The 23,253-nt window shown below is 37.3% G+C and overlaps 1 protein-coding gene across 3 annotated transcripts in view; it reads right to left on the bottom strand.

Annotated features, from left to right (window-relative positions):
* Positions 1-4,099: 4,099 nt before the first annotated feature.
* Positions 4,100-23,253, bottom strand: part of l(2)k09848 (WD repeat domain 74 lethal (2) k09848) — a 58,565-nt gene continuing 39,411 nt past the window's right edge. For all 3 annotated transcript variants that reach the window (XM_081725625.1, XM_081725624.1, XM_081725626.1), the window contains exons 6-7: positions 14,776-14,977; positions 4,100-4,564 (exon numbers count right to left, since the gene is read on the bottom strand). In XM_081725625.1, coding sequence (XP_081581751.1) covers positions 4,148-4,564; positions 14,776-14,977 — 619 coding nt within the window. In that variant the 3' untranslated portion in view covers positions 4,100-4,147. The remainder of the gene's footprint in view (positions 4,565-14,775; positions 14,978-23,253) is intronic.

Below are 23,253 nucleotides of genomic sequence, written 5' to 3'. Positions count from 1 at the left end.
TTCAGAGCATGTTGATAGCTTCACACGTATCAAAGTACAGTTGCAATAAATTATACTTGAACATTTTCACGGCTAGACTACGTTATGACAGGCTTGGGGACATTTATAGCCGCAAGTGTTGATGCAAACATACAGTGTAGCTATGCTGTATGTGACCGATCAGTCTGACAGTAGTGAGTAATCTGTTTACATCTGTAGCAAATGGCATAAGTTTATGAAGGGTTTAATAGTGTCATGGGAATCTATATTTTTAAAATCTGAATGTTTATGTTGTAGGTGCCGTGTTAACATGTAGGTAAACAGGCATTGTTGGACATGTTTAATATTTCCAACGAAACTGATGAGTTGCAGGACATAATAACGTACAGAAAGCGAATAACAGCTGATAGGGCAGAGATGAACACAGATGTCAAGAGGAAAGTAGAGTTTTTTGAATCGTTAGCAGAGAAACTGGAAAACTGAAATCGCATAACCTTGTGTCAAAGTCTCAAGCTCAGTTTCTCAAGAAGAAAAAAGCTGAACTTACTGCAGAAGAATGTTTGGTGTTAACAAATTTTGCAGAAAATTATTCATTCATAGTTCAGATTTAGATACAGAGTTTTCACTGGATCAATATCCAAGCTACGGTTCACCCTTTCGTGTTCTGTTTTAAGGAAATGAAATCTTTCAGTTTTACGTCCCACGGTTATGCCACTAGGCTAAAGGAGACGGTGATGATGAGAAATGAATGAAATGGTAAAAAGAAGAAAGTGGGAGGAAACGGGAGAACCTCCAGAAAACCCACGAGCACGGTGTTTGTCCACCACAAAGTCCACACGGCGCGAGCTGGATCGAACCATTGGCCCCAAGCACAGGAGGTGAACGTTCTGCCACAGCGCCCCCTCTGTTTTAAGGAAAATGATAAATTAGAACACAAGACATTTATTGCTTTCAAAAGATTTTCACAGCGTATATTAAAGAAGTACATCCGAACATTAAAAAACTTATTTATTTTACTGATGGAGCTTCAAGTCAATATAAAAACTAAAAGAACTCTGCTAATCTATGCTGTCACAAACACGACTTCGATCTGGACGCTGAATGGCACTTTTTCGGATCATCCTATGGGAAAAACGCCTGTGATGGTGTGAGTGGAACTACAAAACGAGAAGTCTCAATAGCAAGTTTGCAAAGGCCAACAAATAATCAGATACTCAACGTAGATGACGTTTTCATTTTGTAATGAAAAGTTACAAAACAATATTTTCTGCTGAAATCAGATGAAGTAGCTAAGATCTCCAAAACTCTACAAAAATGTCTTGACCACTCTACTAGATTTGTTGGTACTAGAAGGTACCACAAATATATTCCTATTTCAGAAGGCAGAGTCAGAGGACTACGACGACATCCTGTGTTACGTATTCTACAATTTGCATCAAATTACTTTGTTATTGCTGACATGCACTTATGTTTTGTGTCTTTACAACAATACAATTTTGTTTTCAAAATAGATACTTTTTATTGCAATCTCAGTTGTGCTAAATGCTTTGGGTAAGGTACTCTCTCTCAAACAGTAATATGTTATTAGTATTGTTTAATCTCCGTATGTTTAAGTGCTGGGAATAGAAAAATACACAAAAACATAATAATTGTTCCAATATTGAAACAATACACAACATATAGGACAAGTATACAGCATATCAACGTGCTCTGAAAACAAGTAACCCCCTATATAACCCTTCTTTAGTGTGCCACAGAGGTATCTCTACAACGGAGTATGTTTCACTTTTGAGAGGCTATAACTTTTGTAGTAGTAAAATACACAAGAATGTTTTTTATTCGCCATAAACATATACAACAGCACTACATCCTGTGCTAATTTGTGATTTTTATCACTAGCCCCATCAGAGTTATTTGAACCCAAACTTCGGGTTTTTCGACAAAACCGTGATTTTAACACAACCATAAAAACGTAAGGGTAAGTATATCACAATCAATATTTTTCTGGTAAAACTATCGACATATCTCTTCATATCACAAGCAAAATCAAACTGTGTATACCGCTCCTTCTTACTTACAAAACATTGCAAAAAGTGAAATTTCACCGATATTGATGTTTACTTTTACTAATAAGTTTCTCATAGAAAGGAGAAACATAAGTAAATACCTATAGGCCTCGTTTTTACTTCAATCCATTACCAATCAAATGATTTTTGTTTTATCCTTCTAGACCAAGTACTGTTTTCGTAATGAACGTTTTTGTTAACCCTTATAATCGTGAAAGTAAGCGCGCACCACGAAACAAATATGGTCGCCACTGGCAAACCGCTTCAGATAGACATATTGTAAACACAGTTTTTAAGTCTTAAAACATGAAGCAAACAACTGTGTAGGTTTCATAATTTTCAAAAATGGTCGAGTAACCAATTTATTTTTTTCTGGATCATTTTAGATGGATTGACCCCTGAGCAAAACCATTATATTTTCATTAAAAATTAAACAAGTGTTACAGTTTCACCAACTAACTCTTTGGCTTCTTCAAACGCTATCTGGTAGAAGAGGATGACTTTTAAAAAATAATCAGATAAGCTAGCTAATTAGTAACTAGTGTACATAGAGGAAATTAAACAATAGATAGTGTCTGATGAACCCAAAAAGTTAGTTGGTGAAATTGTAACACGTATTTAATTTTTAATGAAAATATGGTTTTGCTCAGCAAATAATTAGTACGTATTTACTTATATACAAAGCAAAGCTTCTACATATGAAAAATATCAAAGTAAACAGAGAATGATAGGCACTTTTTTTTTTTTTTTTTTTGTTATAAAATTCTCTTACATCACGTTCTCGATTCGAACATAATTTCCCATATGTTTCAAAAAAATATGTTTTCTTTGAAGATGCTAGCGCGGGTATCGCCTAGTTGAAGCTGTCATTTTGGATTCTAAGCCTAGTACATCCGCATAAATTACTTAATTCACACAAACTCTTTTTATGTTAAATCAGTACGTCTGAAACAGAACTCTTACGAATAGCATAAAACGTACTTTGCTTCGATGTTAAAGATCTTTATAATAGCAACATAAATACTTATTGGTGACTTCGTTTGGTGGACTAGACAATATGACAAAAACAACAGTATATATATATACGAGGGCTGTCCAGATTGCATGCGCAGCAGTCAGGTCCTTCCTTCACCTCAGAGTGAGCCAAGTCTCAATAGTGTACGGTCACACTACTTGTTTTTGCAACGATTCAAAATGACGACGCCAATCAAAAATCCCGCTACATGTGAAGTAGGAATGTAATTGGTTTTCTGAACGCGCAAAAAGTTACTATTGAAATTTATAGGCAAATAAAGAATGTTTATGATGACAGTGCAATGAACGATTCATTCAGAGGAAATGGTGCATTATGTTTAATCAAGGAAGGACCAGCGTGCATGATAAAGATCGCAGTGGGAAGCCATCACTTGTTACGGAAGAACTGAAGGAAAAATTCGAAGAAAAAATTCAGGAAAACTGACGTTTCACTTGGAGCACTTTACACGAATCTTTCCGAAACTTAAGGCATTTTTGAGTTGAGTTGAATTTCAGTTTAGCGTCCCTTTCAGCAACGAGGCTATGTGAGACGTGGACCTACTGATTAACGTGGATTCCGAACCACATGAGCTCCCACCGGGAATCGAATCCGGGTCTCCCACGCCAAAGGCGCGTACGCTAACCGCTTAGCCACGGAGGAGCTCTAAGGCATTTTTGAGTGGAAAGCAGTTCGCAAACGACGAGTAACTCACGCGAGCAGTGACAGCCTGGCTCAAATCTTTGGCAGAAGATGAGTAAAACATCGGCATTGGAAAAACTGGACCCACGTTCTAACAAGTGTCTTGACAACTATGGCGATTATATAGAAAAGTAGAGTAAGGTCCTGTGTAAGGTATATTATGTGCTTGATATTTTCGCAACATTGTGCAGGAAGTGTGCTTACACATTATCAACTAAGCATACAATTAAACTTAACATTAAACTTCATATTTCCAACCCCTCTTTTCCTGAAAGTAAAAACAGTAATCACAAGAATACAAAGGGATCGGATAAAAAGGAGCTTTAAAAAATACCTTAAATTTAAAAACAAGACAACACATTTTATTTATTAACAAGCAATAATTATTTTACATTTTTTGCCTCTTTATTTCTTGTTTTTTCATTTTAATACGTAACCTTCGTTTCAGTTTCTGCTTCTGCTGTCTTGTCAATCCTTCAACATTAATGTTTTCATACAATTTAACACAGCTTTTTGCAACACTTTTACGAGAATCAAACTGATTTTTACTGTTGTTTTCACTTAAAATGTTTTCTACTTCTTTTTCAGTCTTTTCTAAGTTTCTTTTCTGTTCGGGTTTTTCTTGGCGTGGTGTATTGGCTGCAGCAGCAGTAACTTCATCGTCATCTGACAGTTCAATCACCTGAACTCCGTCAGAATCATAGTCACACTCAATTTCTTTCTTCGGCTCCTCTTCCTCCACAACTTCTTCCAATGAAAAGTTGGAACGAATTGACACACGATTTAACTTAGATTTCAAGTAGATCTGGAATAACAGAAACAATATAATATCAATATACCATTATAATGAGCAGCATACTCGTGCAAGTACGTATACAAAATATTATTAAAAGCTAACAAAATACATTTCATGACTACTTTCGATCATTGTAATTATCTTCCAGAGAAAAGAGAAACACAATCTTAAATAATAGCTGTAAATTAACAAAAATAAATTGACAAAAATACTTGCATCAAGTGCACTACACTAATATCCATAAAAACTTTAATCTTCAACCTTAAGAAGAGTGCTCAATATTTTTAGTACCAATTGTTAATTTGACCCCACGAAGAAAAAAAATGTCTATTATAGTGCATTTTTTAAAGTTTTGTTAATAAGGCAATAAACTGAATTACTCTAGACAAAAACCATTCTCCCCTATGTAGTGCATTTAATAAAAGCATTGTTCTTAGAAATTTTTCATCATTATTATTTTACATTTATGTAAAAAGATTAATATATTGTAAAAGTGAGGATGCAGGTTGCGTAAGATGCAGGCATAAAGATAATTTTGGACCAGGCCTTCTCAACTTATTTCATACCATGATGCCTCTTTAATCACATGCTCTTGTCAGCGATCCCCTCATAAGTGATTTCCAGTTTGCAATAAGCATTTTGATTTTCGCTGCTTATTGCTTACAATTGTACGTGGTTGTATATATGTGTAAGATTTACACATAAATACAACCCAGTACAGAAGCCTCCAAATTTTCTTGTATTTCAATATGTAGTTTTATGGCAGTTCTATTCCTCTTTTATTCAAATTGTTTTTTAAACTATTCTTTGTTTGTTTAATATTCTTCGCTGTATTTGACAATATGTATGGAAATAAAAATACGTCTATTAAATTGAGAAATTTAAAATGATATTTAGAAAATATTTTCCCGGTACTGTAGATCCAAATTACATTTTTTCTTCATCTGCCTTAGCGAATCCCAAATATGACTCTTGGATACCCTAGGGGGTCCCGATATGCAAGTTAAGAAACCTTATTTTAGACCAGGGCGTAAAATTTCAAAGTCAGACGCACTCGCCAATCCAAAAATGACAGTCGCCAGTGTCTCTCACGTACAAATTATTAGAGGTCCCCTCTCCCAGCCTTTGGTTTGACAAAAAAGAGAGATTAACATCAGGGCATAAAATTTCAAAACCGACAACTAGATTCAGGATAATCAATTTTGAATTGGATAATTCATCTTCTTGTTCACCTCAACCATAGGCTGGTGGTCAACATGGAAATTTTGACTCTTCTCTCGCTTGGGAGAGCTGTTTTATACTTTGATAAGGTTTCTTCTTCGTAACTGCATCTAGATATTCTATTCTTGGTCTTCCTCTTCCTGGTTTTCCTTCTGCCTTTCCGTCTATCAGCACGGTGATCCAATCAGAGTGCCGAATGAGATGGCCAAGCATGCTATTTCTTCTTTTTCATGATCTGTTGTCCTTCATTAGCTTCCTTTAGTACGTCTTCATTTCCTTTTCCTTTCGGTCCATGATATGCGTAGCATTCTACGCCAACACCACATTTCAAATGCTTCCAGCTTGGATATTTCAACTTTTCTCAATATCCATGTGTCTGATCCATAAAGCACCACGCTCCATACCAGTGTCTTAATAAATCGTTTACGAACGTTCAGCAACACATTTCTTGATGTTAGTAGTCCCCTTTCCCTATTGAATGCTTGTTTAGCCTGCGCTATTCTGGATTTTACGTCTTATTCACTTCTTCCGTCCGAGGATATTAGACTTCCTAAATAGCGTGTTCGATTTTCTCTCCATCTAGCCATACGTTTGCCCCTTCCTGTCCTGCTCTTGTGCACTTTATCACTTTGGTTTTCTTCTTATTTATCTTCATTTTGCATGCTTTCTCCAGTTGGTCGTTCAAATTTGAAAGTTCTTCCTGCAAGTCCTCATCGTTCTCTGCTATCAATGCTATGTCATCAGCAAACCTTATTGTGTTGAAAACCTAACCATTTACTTTTACGCCTTTCTCATTTTTCTCAAAGAATTCTTCATAGCCTCTTCTATATAAACGTTGAACAGGATAGGTGAAAGTCCACGTCTGTACAAAATTTCAAAATTCTTAGTTAGTACGGAATTATGTGAAATTTAAGTTGCAAGATTTGAGTCTAACAAACAGAAAAGTAAACTAATAAAGTCACTGTGAAAAAGCAGGGAGTCAAACCTAATTTGTTTTCGTTGATTACGTTTACGTCTCTTTTCTGCATCAACTATAGACGAGATAGAACACACTGCTTAAAGTAGGATAAGAATCACTAGTTCTGCGTATACTCGGCAACATGCCCAACAGGAAATTTAACTCGGGATTACATGCATAGAAAGCGCGCGCGTTAGCCATTTGCAACAAACTTAGTAACAACACATTACGGCAATAAAGAAGTTGGAAAGGTCGACTAACAATTCTCGTACTTCAGGAAATGGAAGTTGTAAGAATTCCTACAATCTTCGATACAAATAAATAAATATACAAAACAAGTAGCAGTGTGACGTGTACACAATGTGAAAGTGTCTTCGTTTGTATGAGGTGATATATTCCTCAATATTAAACCTGGAAGTGGTAACAGTTTTCTACCACTTCCGATCTGAGTAAAGAGATTAGAATGGAGATGGAATATATTCTTGGGACGCTTAATTGATTGTATAAAATCAATTCTCGTTATCTACTGTTTTTACTCCATTGTGAGCAATATTAAAATCAGAAGTAGTTGATTTCTACCACTTTCTGTGGATATATCACCTCCATCAACGAACTCAACTCCTCCTAACTTCTGACCCTCTACATCCTTTCTAAAAGATTATAGTGACCCATCAAAGTAGTTCTTGAGATTTTGATAGACAGAGTAAATGAATAAAGGAGATTTACTGTAGTTAGTTAACAAACTCGTTAAAAACTGATTACTATATACACCGGTGTACAAGACTTAAGGACAAGATAGATAAAATAGCATAAAATATTGCGTAGGCGGTGGAAATGAAGAAAAGTCTGATATGTTTCAAAAGTCTGCTACACGTACACATGCAGCAAGACGTTGCATGGCGTGATGTCAGCATGACCGTAAAGCCGAATGGGTCTTCTCCCTCAACACGCAGCAGTTGAATGAAAGAGGCGAGACAAGTGCGTGTTTGTTAGAAAGCTGTTATACAGAATACGTTGCCAGGAGACAACATTTGACTGACTTCACATGGGAAAGAATCATTAGGAAACAGGAAGAAGAAGAAGAATGAAGTTTTGAGCGTGTGGCCCAGGAATTTGGTATTGCTTACAGCATTGTTTCACATGCATGGACAGCGTTCCGAACAACAGGTAATGCTATGCAATGGGGAGATGGTGGTCGACCACGATCAACTACGGAGCGGACGACCGCTACATTGAGCAACAGGCAAGACGGGACCGACACCGACATTAAATAGCGCATAGTGTGATATTTTGGTAATCTAGGAGGACAAAATTATTGTATCAAGAATCTATAACATTAAAGTGATGTAACGTAAGTTTTCAAGGTAGAGCAGAGAAATGATTGAACCCATATTACTGAATCCTCTATTTCACTAAACCTAACAGTAGTAACAAATCCACGGCCACAATAATAACTTTTGTTAAAACACATTAAATACAAAAAGAAAGCCAGTCTTGTTCATATAAAGTAAAACAAAAAAGAAAAAGCTGACTGTAACAAATAGTAATAAACATTGGTATCTGAAACAAGAGCATTTGATGCAACATGAATTTTAACTACAAAACTAAAAAACAGTCAAACACTTCTTGATTGATAAATGATTCACACATCACTATCTGAACCGTTACTGCTGAGGTTGTTGGCCGTATAGTCATCTGATGAAGAACGATGTTTGTTGGAAGAGTGCAAAGAAGGCTTCTCCAATGAATCGAGTACTCTCCTTTCATACGACTGTGTTTTATTTTTGGGGAAAATCGGAAACTTCGGTCAGAGGTAATGAGAAATGTGTGATGCACGTCGCTATTCGTATGAGTTCTTAATATTTTCCTCGTAAAGAATTCTCTGTATTTCCTGTGCTATTTATTTCTGGCCTCTTATACTTACTCCGAAAGCTGGCCAATAGGGACAATGCAAGACGAGAGGATGTATTTTCCCTAGTACAGAACTTTATGTACACTGAGAGGCATTAGGTGCCAAAAGTATTTCTTTACATACAGTTCCCTAGTGATTTGTGCGTAATGCTTAAATTTTCCAATATTAATCTGGAATCCAGAGCTTAATATCTCCAAGATGAGAGGAAAACCTTTGGTGATAGCAACATCAACACCAGTTATTTTTGCAGATGGTTCCACATTTCTGAAAAAATTTCGAGCTGAGCTGCCATGATCGGTGTTTTCAGTTTGTTGCCTGGAGAAGTTAACAAATAAACCAAGCTCTCTTCTAAATTCGTCTTATACCTACTTTTTTAAGCAACAATGCATTTTTTTCTCGGGACTTCGTGCCTCCCAACTTTATAGGTAAAATCTATAAAAAACGTGAAGGATGGATTCAAAGAAACGTACCCAAGAATGAAGACGAAACAGGCCAAACGGAAGGAAGTCCTTATGTACAACTTTGTTTGCAATTGAACACAAACCAATCATTTCACTCGCCCCACACAAATATCAATTCTGAGTAGAAGCACATGCTAAAACTATCTGCAAATTTTACTATTTATCATGCAGAAAATTTGTAGGTTTCACAATAACATCACTATTATTTACAAGTATCTTAATAGGTTGCAGTTTAGTAACTTGATCATGTATTTTTCTCACTTCTGCAGTTACTACAAGGGAGAATCAAATGAAAACCTCAATTATTTTTTCCCATTATTTTACTTCAGGAAGAATGTTTGCTTGTACGTTATTTTTATACATAATCCCCCCTCCCCCCAGTTAACGCACTTAACGCCATGGATAGGAAGTGTTCCGACACTGCGTAAAAAAAATTCTTTTGGTTGATGCTGTAGCCACTCGTGCACCGTCGATTGGACATCTTCATCAAACTTAAACTTCTGCCCTCCAAAGTGCTACTTTAATGGACCAAAGATGTGGAAATCTGATGGTGCCAAATCTGGCGAGTACGGCAGAAGTGGGAGGGACTTGAAGCGTATGTAGTCGATAATTTTCATGGTTGCACGAACAGAATGAGAATGGGCGTTATGTTGAAGTAAAACACCTGCACTCTCGTTTTGCTTTGACCGTATTGCTGGCTTCAAATGATTCTTGAGAGGGTAGATATAGGTGGCACTAATCATTATGGTATGTGGGGCCATATAGTTCCAGAATAGGACCATTCTTATCCCAGAATGTGGCTGCGGTGACTCAGTGGTAGAGCGTTCACCTCTTGTGCATGGGGTCCTTGGTTCGATCCCAGCTCGCGCTAAGTGAACTTTGTGGTGGACAAACACCGTCTGCGTGGGTTTACTCGGGGTTCTCCCCTTTCCTCCCTCTGTTCATTTCACTCATTTCTCATAATCAGCATCTCCTTTAGCCTAACCGGCATAATCGTGGGACGTAAAACTCAAAGATTTCATTTCATTTCATATTCCAGAATAAAGTCAATAGGACTTTCTGTGCAGAAGGCTGGCTGGAAAACTTCTTTGGTTTTGCCAAAGAAGAATGTCGTCATTCTTTGTTTGCACGGTTTGTCTCCAGTTGAAAGTTGACTTTCACTCCTGGTGACAATGTGAGCTGAAAATCCTCACTCTCTTCTCATAACGTTTCAGCAGCTCTTCACATGTCTCAACTCGATGATTTTTCAGTTCCTCTGTCAGTTGTTGCGGAATCCGCCTGGGGACAACACCTTGTACTTTTCTGTTCGCCATGCACTATGTATTATACTGAACTGAAGCTCTTATTGAGCAAAGAAGCCATTTCAGTCAGGGTGACAACCAGATTTTCCTGAATAAGCCGATCTGCTGCGGCTACGGACTCCTCTGTCACAATTTGACGAGCCTGACCTGGACGGGGAGCATCAGTCAACGAAGTAGTATCTTCTGTGAATTTCTTGCACCGCTCTACGATGAATATCAACCGTTTTTACACCTTTACTCCATAAAAATCGAATAACTCAGGTCCCTTGGTGTAACTGTGTAGTGGTGCCACCATAATGAATCAGCTCCGATCTCACCTACCGGTACTGTTTCATACTACCAGCTCGGAAGGGCGTCAAGGACTTTGCAAATTTTCAAACGCCTAGATAGAAAAAAGCATTTCTAATGACACTTCTGCGGTTTTAATTTGATTCTTCCTTGTACTTCACCTGTCTCCTTTGCAAAATCAAACTTTATAGATTGGCAAAGTCGCAATGATGAGGCTGCAGGATTATTAAACAACACTTTGTTATCTTTTGTGAGCAACTGGACGGCCACCATGAAAATAGAAAAAAAGCTTTCGTCAGTTTGATGCTCTTCAGAAAATTTTAGTCTGTATCTGGTTTGTTCAGATTCATCGGATTTGTCGTAAGTGTACACTGACTAGTGATCAGTAACATAGCATGAAGTTTTGAAATGGGAAGACTGAAATCACGATGGAAAGTGGTGGTTTATGGAATTTATTCTTTTGTAGTTGACTGTGCAATGTAAAAAAGAAATATAGAAATGCTTCTGCTTCGTATGGGGTATTATTGCTTTAAATAAATAAGTAGGAAAATGCTGTGAAGAAAGAGTTTTCATGCGTAATTGTAGGGGCAGAAGCTGAAAAGCTATTGCTTCCTTGATAATCTATACGACACATTATAATAAATAAATAAAAAAGCAATATATTTTTAAATGAAAATGAAATCTTTAAAATTTTACGTCCCACGGTTATGCCACTAGGCTAAAGGAGACGGTAATGATGAGAAATGAATGAAATGGTAGAACGAAGAAAGTGGGAGGAAACGGGAGAACCTCGAGAAAACCCACTCACACGGTGTTTGTCCACCACAAAGCTCACCTGGCGCGAGCTCGGATCGAACCAAGAACCCCATATACCAGAGGTGAACGCTCTATCACTGAGCTCCCCTCCGCAAAAAGCAATATATATCAATCGTTAACAACGTAATTTTTAATTTGGCGTGTAAATATTTGGATGGGTTTAACCTTATAGTTTCAATGGATCCCGTAAGCAATTATGATATATGACATTGGTAATGAAAGTAATTGGCGCAAAAAATTTCTTTATTTACTCATACATATTTCCGGACCTTACCTGCATCTATGGCCTTAAACCCTTCAAGTATGAGAGATGACGTCCCTTGGCCAGCACACTATTTGCAGAAGGGAGAAAAGAGAGGAAACGGTCTGGGATCTGTATGTTAGATACCACCTCGGCACCTGCCTGGTGTGAATAACGAAAACCCAGGGAAAACTCCACTGAGGATGGTTGACTTGCAAAAGCTGTTCTACCTTTTCGACCGAGTGTCTCCACCGGAAATCGAAACCAGGACCCCTTCACCAAAGGGCGTAAATGGAAAAAAGAAACATTAGAAACCGTACTTTGGACAAGTGCAAGAAGTGCAAATGAAATAACTATCTATTGGCTCATACATATTAACAGTACTACTTCTGAAAATTTCGTTACGGGTGCCATCCTAAAAACAGACACACAAAGAGTGAGAAAATGTACAAATACACGGCATTCAAATCCGGGTCTGTTGTTGATCGTGCCGATGCGTTAACTACTACGCTATTCAGTCCGATCCCTGAATAGCCATACACTCCTCCATTCCTGATGTCAGGGCTCATAGTGGTCTGGTCTCTTATAAATAGTTGAAAAGTGACCAAAAGCACAACAAAAAAGTGACCAAAAAGTGACCAAAAGCACATGAAAAAGTAACCAAAAACTCATCATGCCCCCTTTTTTTTCCTTTGCCAATTTCTCCATCACCTCTTTCTTTGTTTGTTGTTTTGCTTCATCTTTTCTTCTTTACTTCTTCTTTTTGAGCTTCCTCGTTTCTTAGGTTTTCTGTGTTAGCGCAGAATGTTGCGACTACCATGGACCGAAAGGAAAAGGAATGAAGACGTACTAAAGGAAGCTAATGAAGGACAACAGATCATGAAGATAATAGGTAAAAGAAGAAACAGCGTGCTGGACCATCTTATTCGACACTCCAATTGGATCAGCGTGTTGATAGAGGGAAAGGCAGAAGGAAAACCAGGAAGAGGAAGACCAAAGATAGAATATCTAGATGCAGTTACGAAGAAGAGGCCTTATCAAAGTATAAAACAGCTCTCCCAAGCGAGAGAAGTTTTAAAATTTCCATGTTGCTCACCAACCTATGGTTGAGGTGAACAAGAAGAAGTATGCTTCGTAGTAACGGTAAGCAGACTTAGCAGATGTAAGAAGCTTCTGAGTAAGTGGAACCAGTTCTGGCCTATTTCCAAATTTCTTCATCCCAGACATTATATGTAACTTAGCATTGAGAGTTCTCAAAGCCGTGAAATAGTCAAATTCATTACATACTCTTAAGAACATACAAGAAGCATAACACAAGACGAACATGATGAACCACACACAACGTTGAGCGGAGCGTTAACTATTTCGAGAGAAAACTAAAAGACTATTATGATAGAACAAAGAACAGACACAGAAGGGTTCTCATCGACACCACCTTGAGAGTTTAAGCATCCACCAACCATCCACTGTGCTTTAGAAAGAATAAAAGCTGAAGTGAGAATAAAGCTGACTGTTTCACATGTGGAAGCAAATATTGAAGCTTTCAGAAGAGTAATGAGTAACAAGTTTCTGCCTTTTTCCATTTATTTTTATATTTTTCTTAGAAAACTGTCAATGCAAAACAGAAATCACACGAAAAAGTCACTTTACCTCGCCCCCCCCCCCCAAAAGTAACTTTCAGTGACAAATTTGAAAGAAGTAACTTTTAGTGACCAACTTGAAAAAAGTAACTTTTAGTTAAAAAAGTGACTCGCTATGAGCCCTTGATGTTGGTGCTCAGTCACTTAAACCACAAGGTCTCAACTTCTCTTTTTTTGTTTAGCGCCCCACAGAGGCTAAAGGAGACTGTGATAACGAGATGAATGACAATGGTGAAATTAAGAAAGTGGGAGAAAACGGAAGAACCCGAAAATCCACGCACACGGCACAACAACTGTTGTGGTTGGACACATTGTACTTGAATTTCTCATAATTGTACTGATTGGTGATGACGCGTATATGGGAATAATGAGGAAAGAGGCTTAAAAAAAAAAAAAGAAAAAAAAAAAAAAAACGTAGTCTCGCTTTAAACATTACATGAACTGAAAATCAAATAAATATCTGTATACAGTATTCATACAGACGGGGGCATTACTAATGAAAGTTTTATTATTAAGGATGACATCTTGAAATGTGATCGAAAATTTTTCAATAGGAAACAGGACTAGTGATGTGATATATTAAATAGCACTACTTTTAGAAATTTTACCGGAAATTCATTGCTGCCATTACATTTGTCTTAACTGTAATGGTATAGGGAAATGATGAAAAAGTGATTGAAGTAAAAACCTACCGAACATCTCACGAAGTGGAAACCATATCTATTGGGAAAGAAGCAAGAGAACCATCATAAAACCCAAGGGCACGATCTTGTCCAACCTAGCTAACATCGCTTGACATCGAACTAGAAACCCTTCACACCAGATGTACGAGTTTTACCACTACGCCCTTGAACACAGATCATTAGACATAAAAAGGCACTCGAAAAATTCTCAAAAACCACATCAAAGGCAAATGCCCTAGTCGTAATAGAATACCGCTGCTCGTGAGATCAGTGAAGTTAAACAGTGTCAGGTCCGGTAAGAGGAAAGATGGGTAATTATTCGTACTTACCAGGGGTAATTATACGTACTAAGGTACTCACTGTGTCGTCCACCCAGCGTCGTGAGAACAACTGTGAAATTACTTGTAAGAAATAAATAGCAAATTCCGGTCTAGAAAGCCAATATTAACGGCAAGAAAAGCAGATGCACTAACCACACATCAACCAAAAGCACGAGTGCCAGAAGCCGACTAGTAAAACCTCTAGGGACTGTTGCTCCAGGAGTTTATCATTATTATTATTATTATTATTATTATTATTATTTTACAACGTCGAAGCCTTCGACCATAAAAAATATCAGCAGTAAATTATGCAATCAAATTGTTCTCAGTATATTAGCTCATTAGTTACATTATGATATCTATCCAATCGCCTTCTTACCTGTGATATTAATGCTCTTGTATAGAGATCATGTACACGAAGATGTCGATCCAATCCAACACTAACAATATACGGTCCATTGCTGTTACATTTGACGTCACGGATACTGCCAACAGCGCCTTTGTATGAGGAAACGATATTTCCTTTACCTCGTAGGTCAACAAGGAACATTCTTCCCTTTGTAGTCCCAATAACAACATGGCTGAAATTTAAAATCACATTTAAAACAAATGATGTACGGGTGAGATTAAACTTAATTAACTGTATAATATGTTAATGTTTCTCCATACAAAGTCTGTAACTAATAATACATGTACAGAGCTAGAAATACATTCTTATTAATCAAGATACTGTAAAACATGTTCACGACCATCTGCTTAATTTGGCCACATATCTGAGAACTTTGTATATGCAGTTGTGCTCACTTAAATACGTTTCAATGTAATTTGTCAACACGAGAAATTGCACAACGGGTGTTAGCATTAAATTTCAATACAACAATTTGCTGGGAAAACCTCACGTTTATTGACTTCTACTTTTTTAAACTGATTTGCTAGTTTTGTACTGAGTTAAGAAAATGAAATTTTTAGTGTTACATCCCGTACTCACGTCCTGAACGTAGAAGGAATGAACCATGAATACTGGAATGAGGATATGAGAGGAAATAGGAGAACCCAGAGAAAACATGGTCATGATGTTGTCCACCATAAATTTACATGGTTTGGAATCGGATCCAGGATCCCTCTCACCAGAGATGAGCGTTCTCCAACAAAGCAAACATTGGTTTTTGAATACTCGGAGTATTTTTTTTTATTACATGACCAAAAACTATATATTGTCACTTTTTTTTTTTTTTTTTTTTTTCAGTTTGCGGCATGAGTGTTCGCGTCCATGGCCCTACGCAGACCGAAATATAGAAAGTATGAAATTTTAATAGAAGTGCAAGTAAGTTCTTTTCGATTTTTTTAATACGCATCCTAGAGCATCTACAAGATATTAAAATCTAAAATTAATTCGGGTTTCATTATATTAATATATCCTGAAAATAGCGTGTAATTATATTAAAATATTCTAGGACTATCGGAAAAATCTGATTACCCTGAATGAATAAAAAAATCTCACCTTACTTTGAAATAATTAAAGAACAAATTAATATATGGATTACACTTATATCTGAAGTAACAAACACAATTTTAAATCTAAAAGTACCTGCAAAGATAGAGGGTAAGAATCATATTTCAAGAACATAGCGGCCTACAATGTAGGAATTATCGATCTGAGCCAATTTTTGGCACACAGCTACGGCTGGAAATGTTTCTTAATATGTATTGATATTGGTGCGTTGAACAAACGGGGATATACAATGAAGGGGGTCCGAAATTCAAACTTACAGCTAGCATCACGCATAAATGGTGTGAACAATTTGGACCACTTTTGTCACAAAGTTAGTCCTTCAACCTTGGAAAACTTACGTACATTTGTTTCGGCGCCGGGGACAGATGAGGAAGAATGGTGTGTGTGTGTGTGTGGCAAAATTCGAATGATGAACGTATTGATTTCGGCATGAAAAACAAAGGAGACATGCGACTGATGAGGATTAAAATTCCAATTCAACAATAACATGCAAAAACTATTCGACTGATCATGAACGTTCTTGCTATGTATAAGAGTAGACCTTCGGCCTGGAAAAGTTTGCGGGCGTATACAGGGTGTATCAAAATCCGGAGCTATAGGCTAACTTTGCTATGAGTAAATACGAAAAAATGGAAAGAGAGGAAAGTTATTGGAAATAGGTGGTTTTAATCTAAAATGGTGGAGTTTTCCCAATTGTAACAGCTGTTTAGGTTCCGCACTGTTTGCTTGGACCCTTACCATACCAACAATACAGCACTGTTGAGAAACGGATTCGAAGTGTTCTAGGTTCCCTCCCACAACAATGTGCACGTTCTCCCGTTGTCATTTTTACGTCCCTTTGCGTTCTGTCTGAACATCATTTGGCTGAACTGAGAACACTGCTTTTTCGTTTAACATACGACACGTTACCAATGTGGAGCCCAAACTGCTGGCGCAATTATAAAAATTCCACCATTTTAAATTGAAAACCATCTATTCCCAACTTTCTATTGTTTTCATTTTGTCGTAGATTTATTTACAATCGAGCTGACCTATGACCCCAGACTTTTGATAAACCCGTATATTCATGTGGAAGTCAAAAGACTTTAAAGAAAATCAAAAATAAATTCAGCCTCATCACATAAAATCAGCTTCATTCATTTGTTTTTATTTCATCATGTGTTCGAAGTGGACTAATAACTAGTAGAATTGAAACGGAATGGATGTTTTGGTTTTTCCTGGAACTGATGAGCTTATCTACATCTATTGTCATAAGTGAACGGAGTTTTTTTTTTTTTTTTTAAATAACTAACAGTTAAAAATTACATTTAAGTCGTAGAATTCGAATAGCAAACTCAACTAGTTATTACATGTTTTTATATTGCAAAAATAGTTTTTACTCTCTGTTATTTAGTTGGTTGATTCGGAGCTCCAGGCTATATGCGACTAACACTTACACTTTAATGTGGAATGAAAACCACATGAACCCTCACCAGGAACTGAACCCAGGTTCCCCGCACTAAAGTTGCATACGCTAACCATAAAGTCATATATATATATATACATACAATTATTTATAAGACACGAACTGATACGGGATAATAAATAGTTATTACACTGGAAATGCGTAATCTATAATACGTTAGTTACTGCTTAAAAACACTTATTTTCTTGTAAGTTAGCCACTTTGCAATGAAACTGATGGTAGCAAACATAGACAGATTTCACTACATTATCAAACGAAAACAGCTTGGCTGTTTTTCCAGTTTCTGAACACAGTTTACGTTTCAGACATGAAAAGTTTAACTGTACGGAGTTTGAATCAGGGTAACAAGGTTGTGTGTGTTTTTTTCTTTTAATCATTGAGTTCAGTTGAGTTGATTTTGAGTTTAGCGTCCTTTAAGCAGCGAGGCAATATGAGACGTGGACATACAACTTAACGTGGAATCTGAACCACATGAGCTCTCGCCGGGAATCGAACCCCGGTTTCCCACGCCAAATGTGCGTACGCTAACCGCTTAGCCACGAAGGAGCTCTACAATAATTTGAATTCTACTTTAAACTACAAGTTCACATCTCATATAGACTCGGTGCTGAAAAGGGACACTAAACTTCAAGAAACAAACAAATGTTTAACACCAAAGCAGTATGGAATTCAACCACTAGAATGAAAAAATGAAAAATCTTGAATAAGTCTTTATGTAACATTAAACAGAAAACTGTAAATTACGACAATGATGCTATCTTTAATATAAATTACATTTAGACATTTTTGAACTACAGAAACTTAAAATAATCTGAAAAATCCAATTAAACAAACAAACAAACAAACAAACAAGCAAAAAAAAAAACATAAGTCCAGGTGAGTTGGGTTCTTAAAATAAAATAATAAAAAAAATCAGCCTCTGGGAGCACGTGATGGAGGAACTCAAGCATGATCTCTCACACACTGCGTCCACAATCATAGTCCACCGCGAGTTACATTGACATGAAAATACGGAGTCGGATTGCACGGGCGAAACCACTGATTTAACGCTTTAGTACGACACTAATGATGCCGCGAACATGTGACATGGGCCGATTAAGGCGGAAACATGTGAAATGGTCGTTCACCGTATTTCAAATCTCTGATCGTGTTTATGTGTGACGGACGCCCAAAGAAGCGTATGATTTGCATTGTCTCCCCCCAATCTTGAAACATGGCGGCACCTCTGTAATGGTACGGGCCGCAATATATGTTTTCAGTGGGTCCTTGCTAGCGCTTACCGGTCGCGTCACTGCCTGTGATCGTATTGCATCATATTCCAGGATGATAATGCACCCATTCACAGCTGGAGCTGTTGCGGCGTGGTTTAAGGAACATCGTGATAAAGTTGAACATCTCCCCTGGCCCGCCCAATCCTTGGACATGAACATAATTGAACATGTGTGGTCTGTTTTGAAGACACGAATCCGGCGTAGATTCACGCATCCATCCTCTTTCACGGAACTGAGTAATGTAGTGTACGCAGAATTGTGTAATAGTCCATTTGCAACCACTCGGGATCTCAATGACTCCATTCCTCGTCGCATTACAGCTAAGTAGGCCAACGCCATATTAATCTGTTAACTTACACTTTTTTCAGGTGCTTCCATCAAAAATAGCTGTACATCTCTAATGAACCATTTGCACAACTGAGCAAATGGTCGTTAGTACAGAATTCTTATATTATTATTTTCTGCAACGACATTACCATCAATTTAATTATAATGTTTATGATCCAGGTGTCTATCTCAACGACATACTCTTAGCAGATTTACCCTCTTACTGATAGTTCCTCATCAACGCAACTATATGTGATAAACATTCTTAGCTACACAATATATAAAATAAAACAAAACAAAATTTATAAACTGCAGTTTTACTTGATTCTCTTTTGATTGATTGCCTGGAAAATTTACTTATCAGAGTAAAATTATCGGCGAGAGAACGAATGTATATAATTCATTAAACTTATGTGGGCATGAAAGGACGATTCAAATTAACAAAAGAACTGGTTACTTACCAATATATCCTCCCGTGTGAAAAATAAATATTCTTCAGATGTATCGGAACAGCAAGGTAGTTCCGTATATTAATGAAAGGGGGAATCAACCGATTTAAACTTATTTTTACACACCAAAATCCTCTGTAGGTGCGAATTAAACAACTTACAAAGAGTGAAAAAGTTGCTTCACTAGACCGGGACTCGAACCCTGGATCTCCGGTATACCGTGACGATGCGTTAATCACCACGCCATCCAGTCCGCTTCCCAGAGCAGCCAAACACTCTCTCACTCCTGCAGTCGGTGCTCTCCACTCAGACCACATGGCTTGTACCACAGCCTAAGCTGCTGTGCTGGGCAATCCAATGTCCATATATTATCACAACCGTTAAAAGGTGTTCTAAATCCCGGGTTCGAGTCCCGGTCCAGTCAAGCCACTTTTTCACTCTTTGTAAGGTAGTTCCGTCTTCAGTGCTAAAGTAATAAAGACAAAAACGGATAAGAGAAATATGGTATGGGAATAGTGATAATGAACGTAAGGTAAAAAAAAATGGTCACTAAAAAAAGAGCAGAGCACAATGGAAGAAAGAAAGAGTTGAATTTGAAAGAAGCGTGGTGTCTATCCTACGTCACTGCTGCGAGAACCACAATATACAGCAAAGGTAGGTAGCCAGATTTTATCAACGTTGCCAGAATCCACAACCCTTTGTACTCACATTTAATGCCACAGAAAGTCTCAACTATTATTATTATTTTCCTGTTTTTCGGAAATTTTCATTATAAGACGTTCAACCACGTGCGAACAAGTGCAAACATTCTTGCCAGATGTTATGGAAACAAAGAACTGTGACGAGAATGAATACAAGTCAGTCGACATAAGACAACGAAGGCCAAGCGGTTCCAAATTTCAATGTCAGCTCACAGCCGACATATGAGTGAAAAGGGTTAAAGCTGGTTATATTTATGAATAAAGAATGATTCTTTAATCTCGTTTTTTTTTTTTTTCTGAACCTTTTACATTAACCTGTTTTATGTTATATATTATGGTACTTTAGGTGAAGTGACAATCCCGAGATACTCTCTTCTTGTGACTTTTTTGATTGTCTGTGTTATATAATTCGGGTGTTAATATTGCGGCTTGGTTTGACCGATATATGAAGAGTCACATTCACTGAACACATGAATACCTGATTTATTTAGTGGGTCAACAAAATAACTTTTAAAGCCGGTGAGATGCTTTTCTAAACTTCCTAGGGGGATACTGGAAGCAGATATGTTATACTTTTCAAGAATACATGGATTTTTTTTCTATAATTGTGGAAAGTAAAGGAATTTCTATCCAAGTTTTTGCTTATTTGCGAATAGTTTTTGTAACGATGTACATGTTTGTGATACCATTTTTGTAAGGTACGCAACTTATACCTGTTCTTTTGTCCTACTTGATGTAAAAACTGTATTTCATCATTGAGATCACTTGGACGATCACAAATACAGTTTTTATATCAAATAGGACAAAAGAACGGCTATAAGTTACCTATCTTACAAAAATGGTATTCCAAAATAAGTTCCTAAAAAATGGTATTCCAAAAGAAGCAAAAACTCGGATAATAATTCCTTACTTTCTACAATTATAGACAAAAATTCAATGTATTATTCTCAAGCACAACGTATCTGCTTCCAATATCCTTCCCAAATGTTTGGAAAAGCATTTCACTGGCTTTAAGAGTTATTTTGTTGACCCACTAAATAAATCAGGTATTTATGTGTTCAGTGAATGTGACTCTTCATATATAGGTCAAACCTAGCCGCAATATTAACACCCGAATTAAAGAACACATTTGACAATCAAAAAAGTCACAAGAAGAGGGGTATGTCGGGATTGTCACTTTACCTAAAGCATTATAATATATAACATAAAACAAGTTAATGTAAAAGGTTCAGGGAAAAAAAAAAAAAAAAAAAAGAGAGAGAGAGAGAGAGAGAGAGAGAGAGAGATATTAAAGAATAATTCTTTATTCATAAATATAACCAGCTTTAAATCTGGATTCTGGCAACATTGATAAAATCTGGTTACCCACCTTTGATGCATATTGTGGTTCTTGCAGCAGTGACTTAGCATAGGCAACACGTTTCTTTCAAACTCAACTCTTTCTTCCAGTGTGCTCTGCTCATTCTTTTTAGTACATTTTTTTTACGTTACGTTCATTTGGTGGTATGTATTCCAGTTTCCATATCGTATTTCTTTCATCCCTTTTTAAACGTGTTCCCTTACCACTGAAGACGGAACTACCTTGCTGTTCCGTTCCGGCAGGAGGATATATTGGTAGTAACCAATTTTTTTAAGTATACACCCTCCATTCCAAAAGAAACCGAACGTTTTAAAAAAACAAAAAAGCAATGTACATTTTGGAACAAATCATTTTTATTAATCAATGTATTCCCCTTCTGCATCGATACACATATTTGCACGCTCCAACAAGTTGTCAAACGACTTCTCCATGTTCTTTATTGGAATGGTCTTTAGGACGGCGGTCGTCGCCTTCTCAATGGCATCAATCGATGCGTGCCACTTTCCTTTCATCGCCAAATGCAGTTTCGTGAACAGATAGAAATCGCACGGAGCGAGATCTGGTGAATAGGGCGGATGATGCAACCGAATAATGTGATTTTTGACCAAAAATTCAGTTACAAGTCGCGAACGATGTGATGGTGCATTATCGTCCAAAAGAGTCCAACTGCCGATTTCGCGATATTCGGGCCGAATACGACGAATTCTTGCCAGCAAATGCTTCATGACGCCCAAGTAAAACTCTCCAGTGACTGTCTGGCCGGGCTGAACAAATTCTTTGTGGATAATTCCTTTTGAATCGTAAAAACAAATCAGCATCACCTTAACTTTTGACTTCACCAAGCGACTTTTTTTGGGTGTTCCTTCATCCGGCGCTCTCCATTCAGCACTTTGCCGCTTTGTTTCGGGCTCATATTCAAAACACTACGTCTCGTCACCAGTTACAATCGATTTCAAGAAGTTTCGATCCTGCCGAGCACTTTTAACGATGTCTTTGCAATGCGCAATTCGATCAACTTTTTGGTCTTCGGTGAGTTTGTGTGGTACAAACCGCGAATTAACCTTCTTAAGGCCCAAAACTTCGGTCAAAATGCGGTATGCGGTTGTTTGAGGAATGCCTAGTTCCATTTCAATAACTTTCACCGACGATTTTTTGTTATGTTTGATGAATTCACGCACTTTTTCGATGTTTTCTTCCGATAATCCGGTTCTGGGACGGCCTGATCTTTCGTCATCATCCAGCGTCTCTCTACCCGATTTGAATCTCCTGAACCACTCGTAAACTTGCGTACGGGATAGACACTCATCACCATATGCATTTTGTAGCATTTGGTGCGTTTCACTAAAAGTTTTACCCAGTTTAACACAAAACTCAATTGCAGCTCGTTGTTTGAAACTCATTTTCCGACCGATGTACATAACACACTGACAGTTGAAACGCAATAACTTTGTTGCCGTGCATCCAAATGTCATGACATTTATACCAGTTGTCAATGAGGGACTACGCCATCTACCGGTAAAATATTACAACAGATGGCACTAGTGGTACTATTTGTTTTCAAAAGTTCGGTTTCTTTTGGAATGGAGGGTGTATATTTTCATGTCTATGAAAATATCCTCAAACAACTATAGACTTTAAAACAAAAATTCTTTGACTTCACAACAGGAGGCACTTATTTGTATTTTAATGTTACTATTCAGCACCAAGGCTTTGTAACACTTGGATTTATAGAAAGTATCTAAGTAAATTAGTAGTAAGTCACAATATCCTC

This window comes from Thermobia domestica, chromosome 9 (genome assembly GCF_964235325.1).
Source record: "Thermobia domestica chromosome 9, izTheDome1.hap1.1, whole genome shotgun sequence".
NCBI classification, from domain to species: Eukaryota; Metazoa; Arthropoda; class Insecta; order Zygentoma; family Lepismatidae; genus Thermobia; species Thermobia domestica.
The sequence above is the reverse complement of the archived record's forward strand: the minus strand, read 5'-3'. Positions and strand labels throughout refer to the sequence as shown.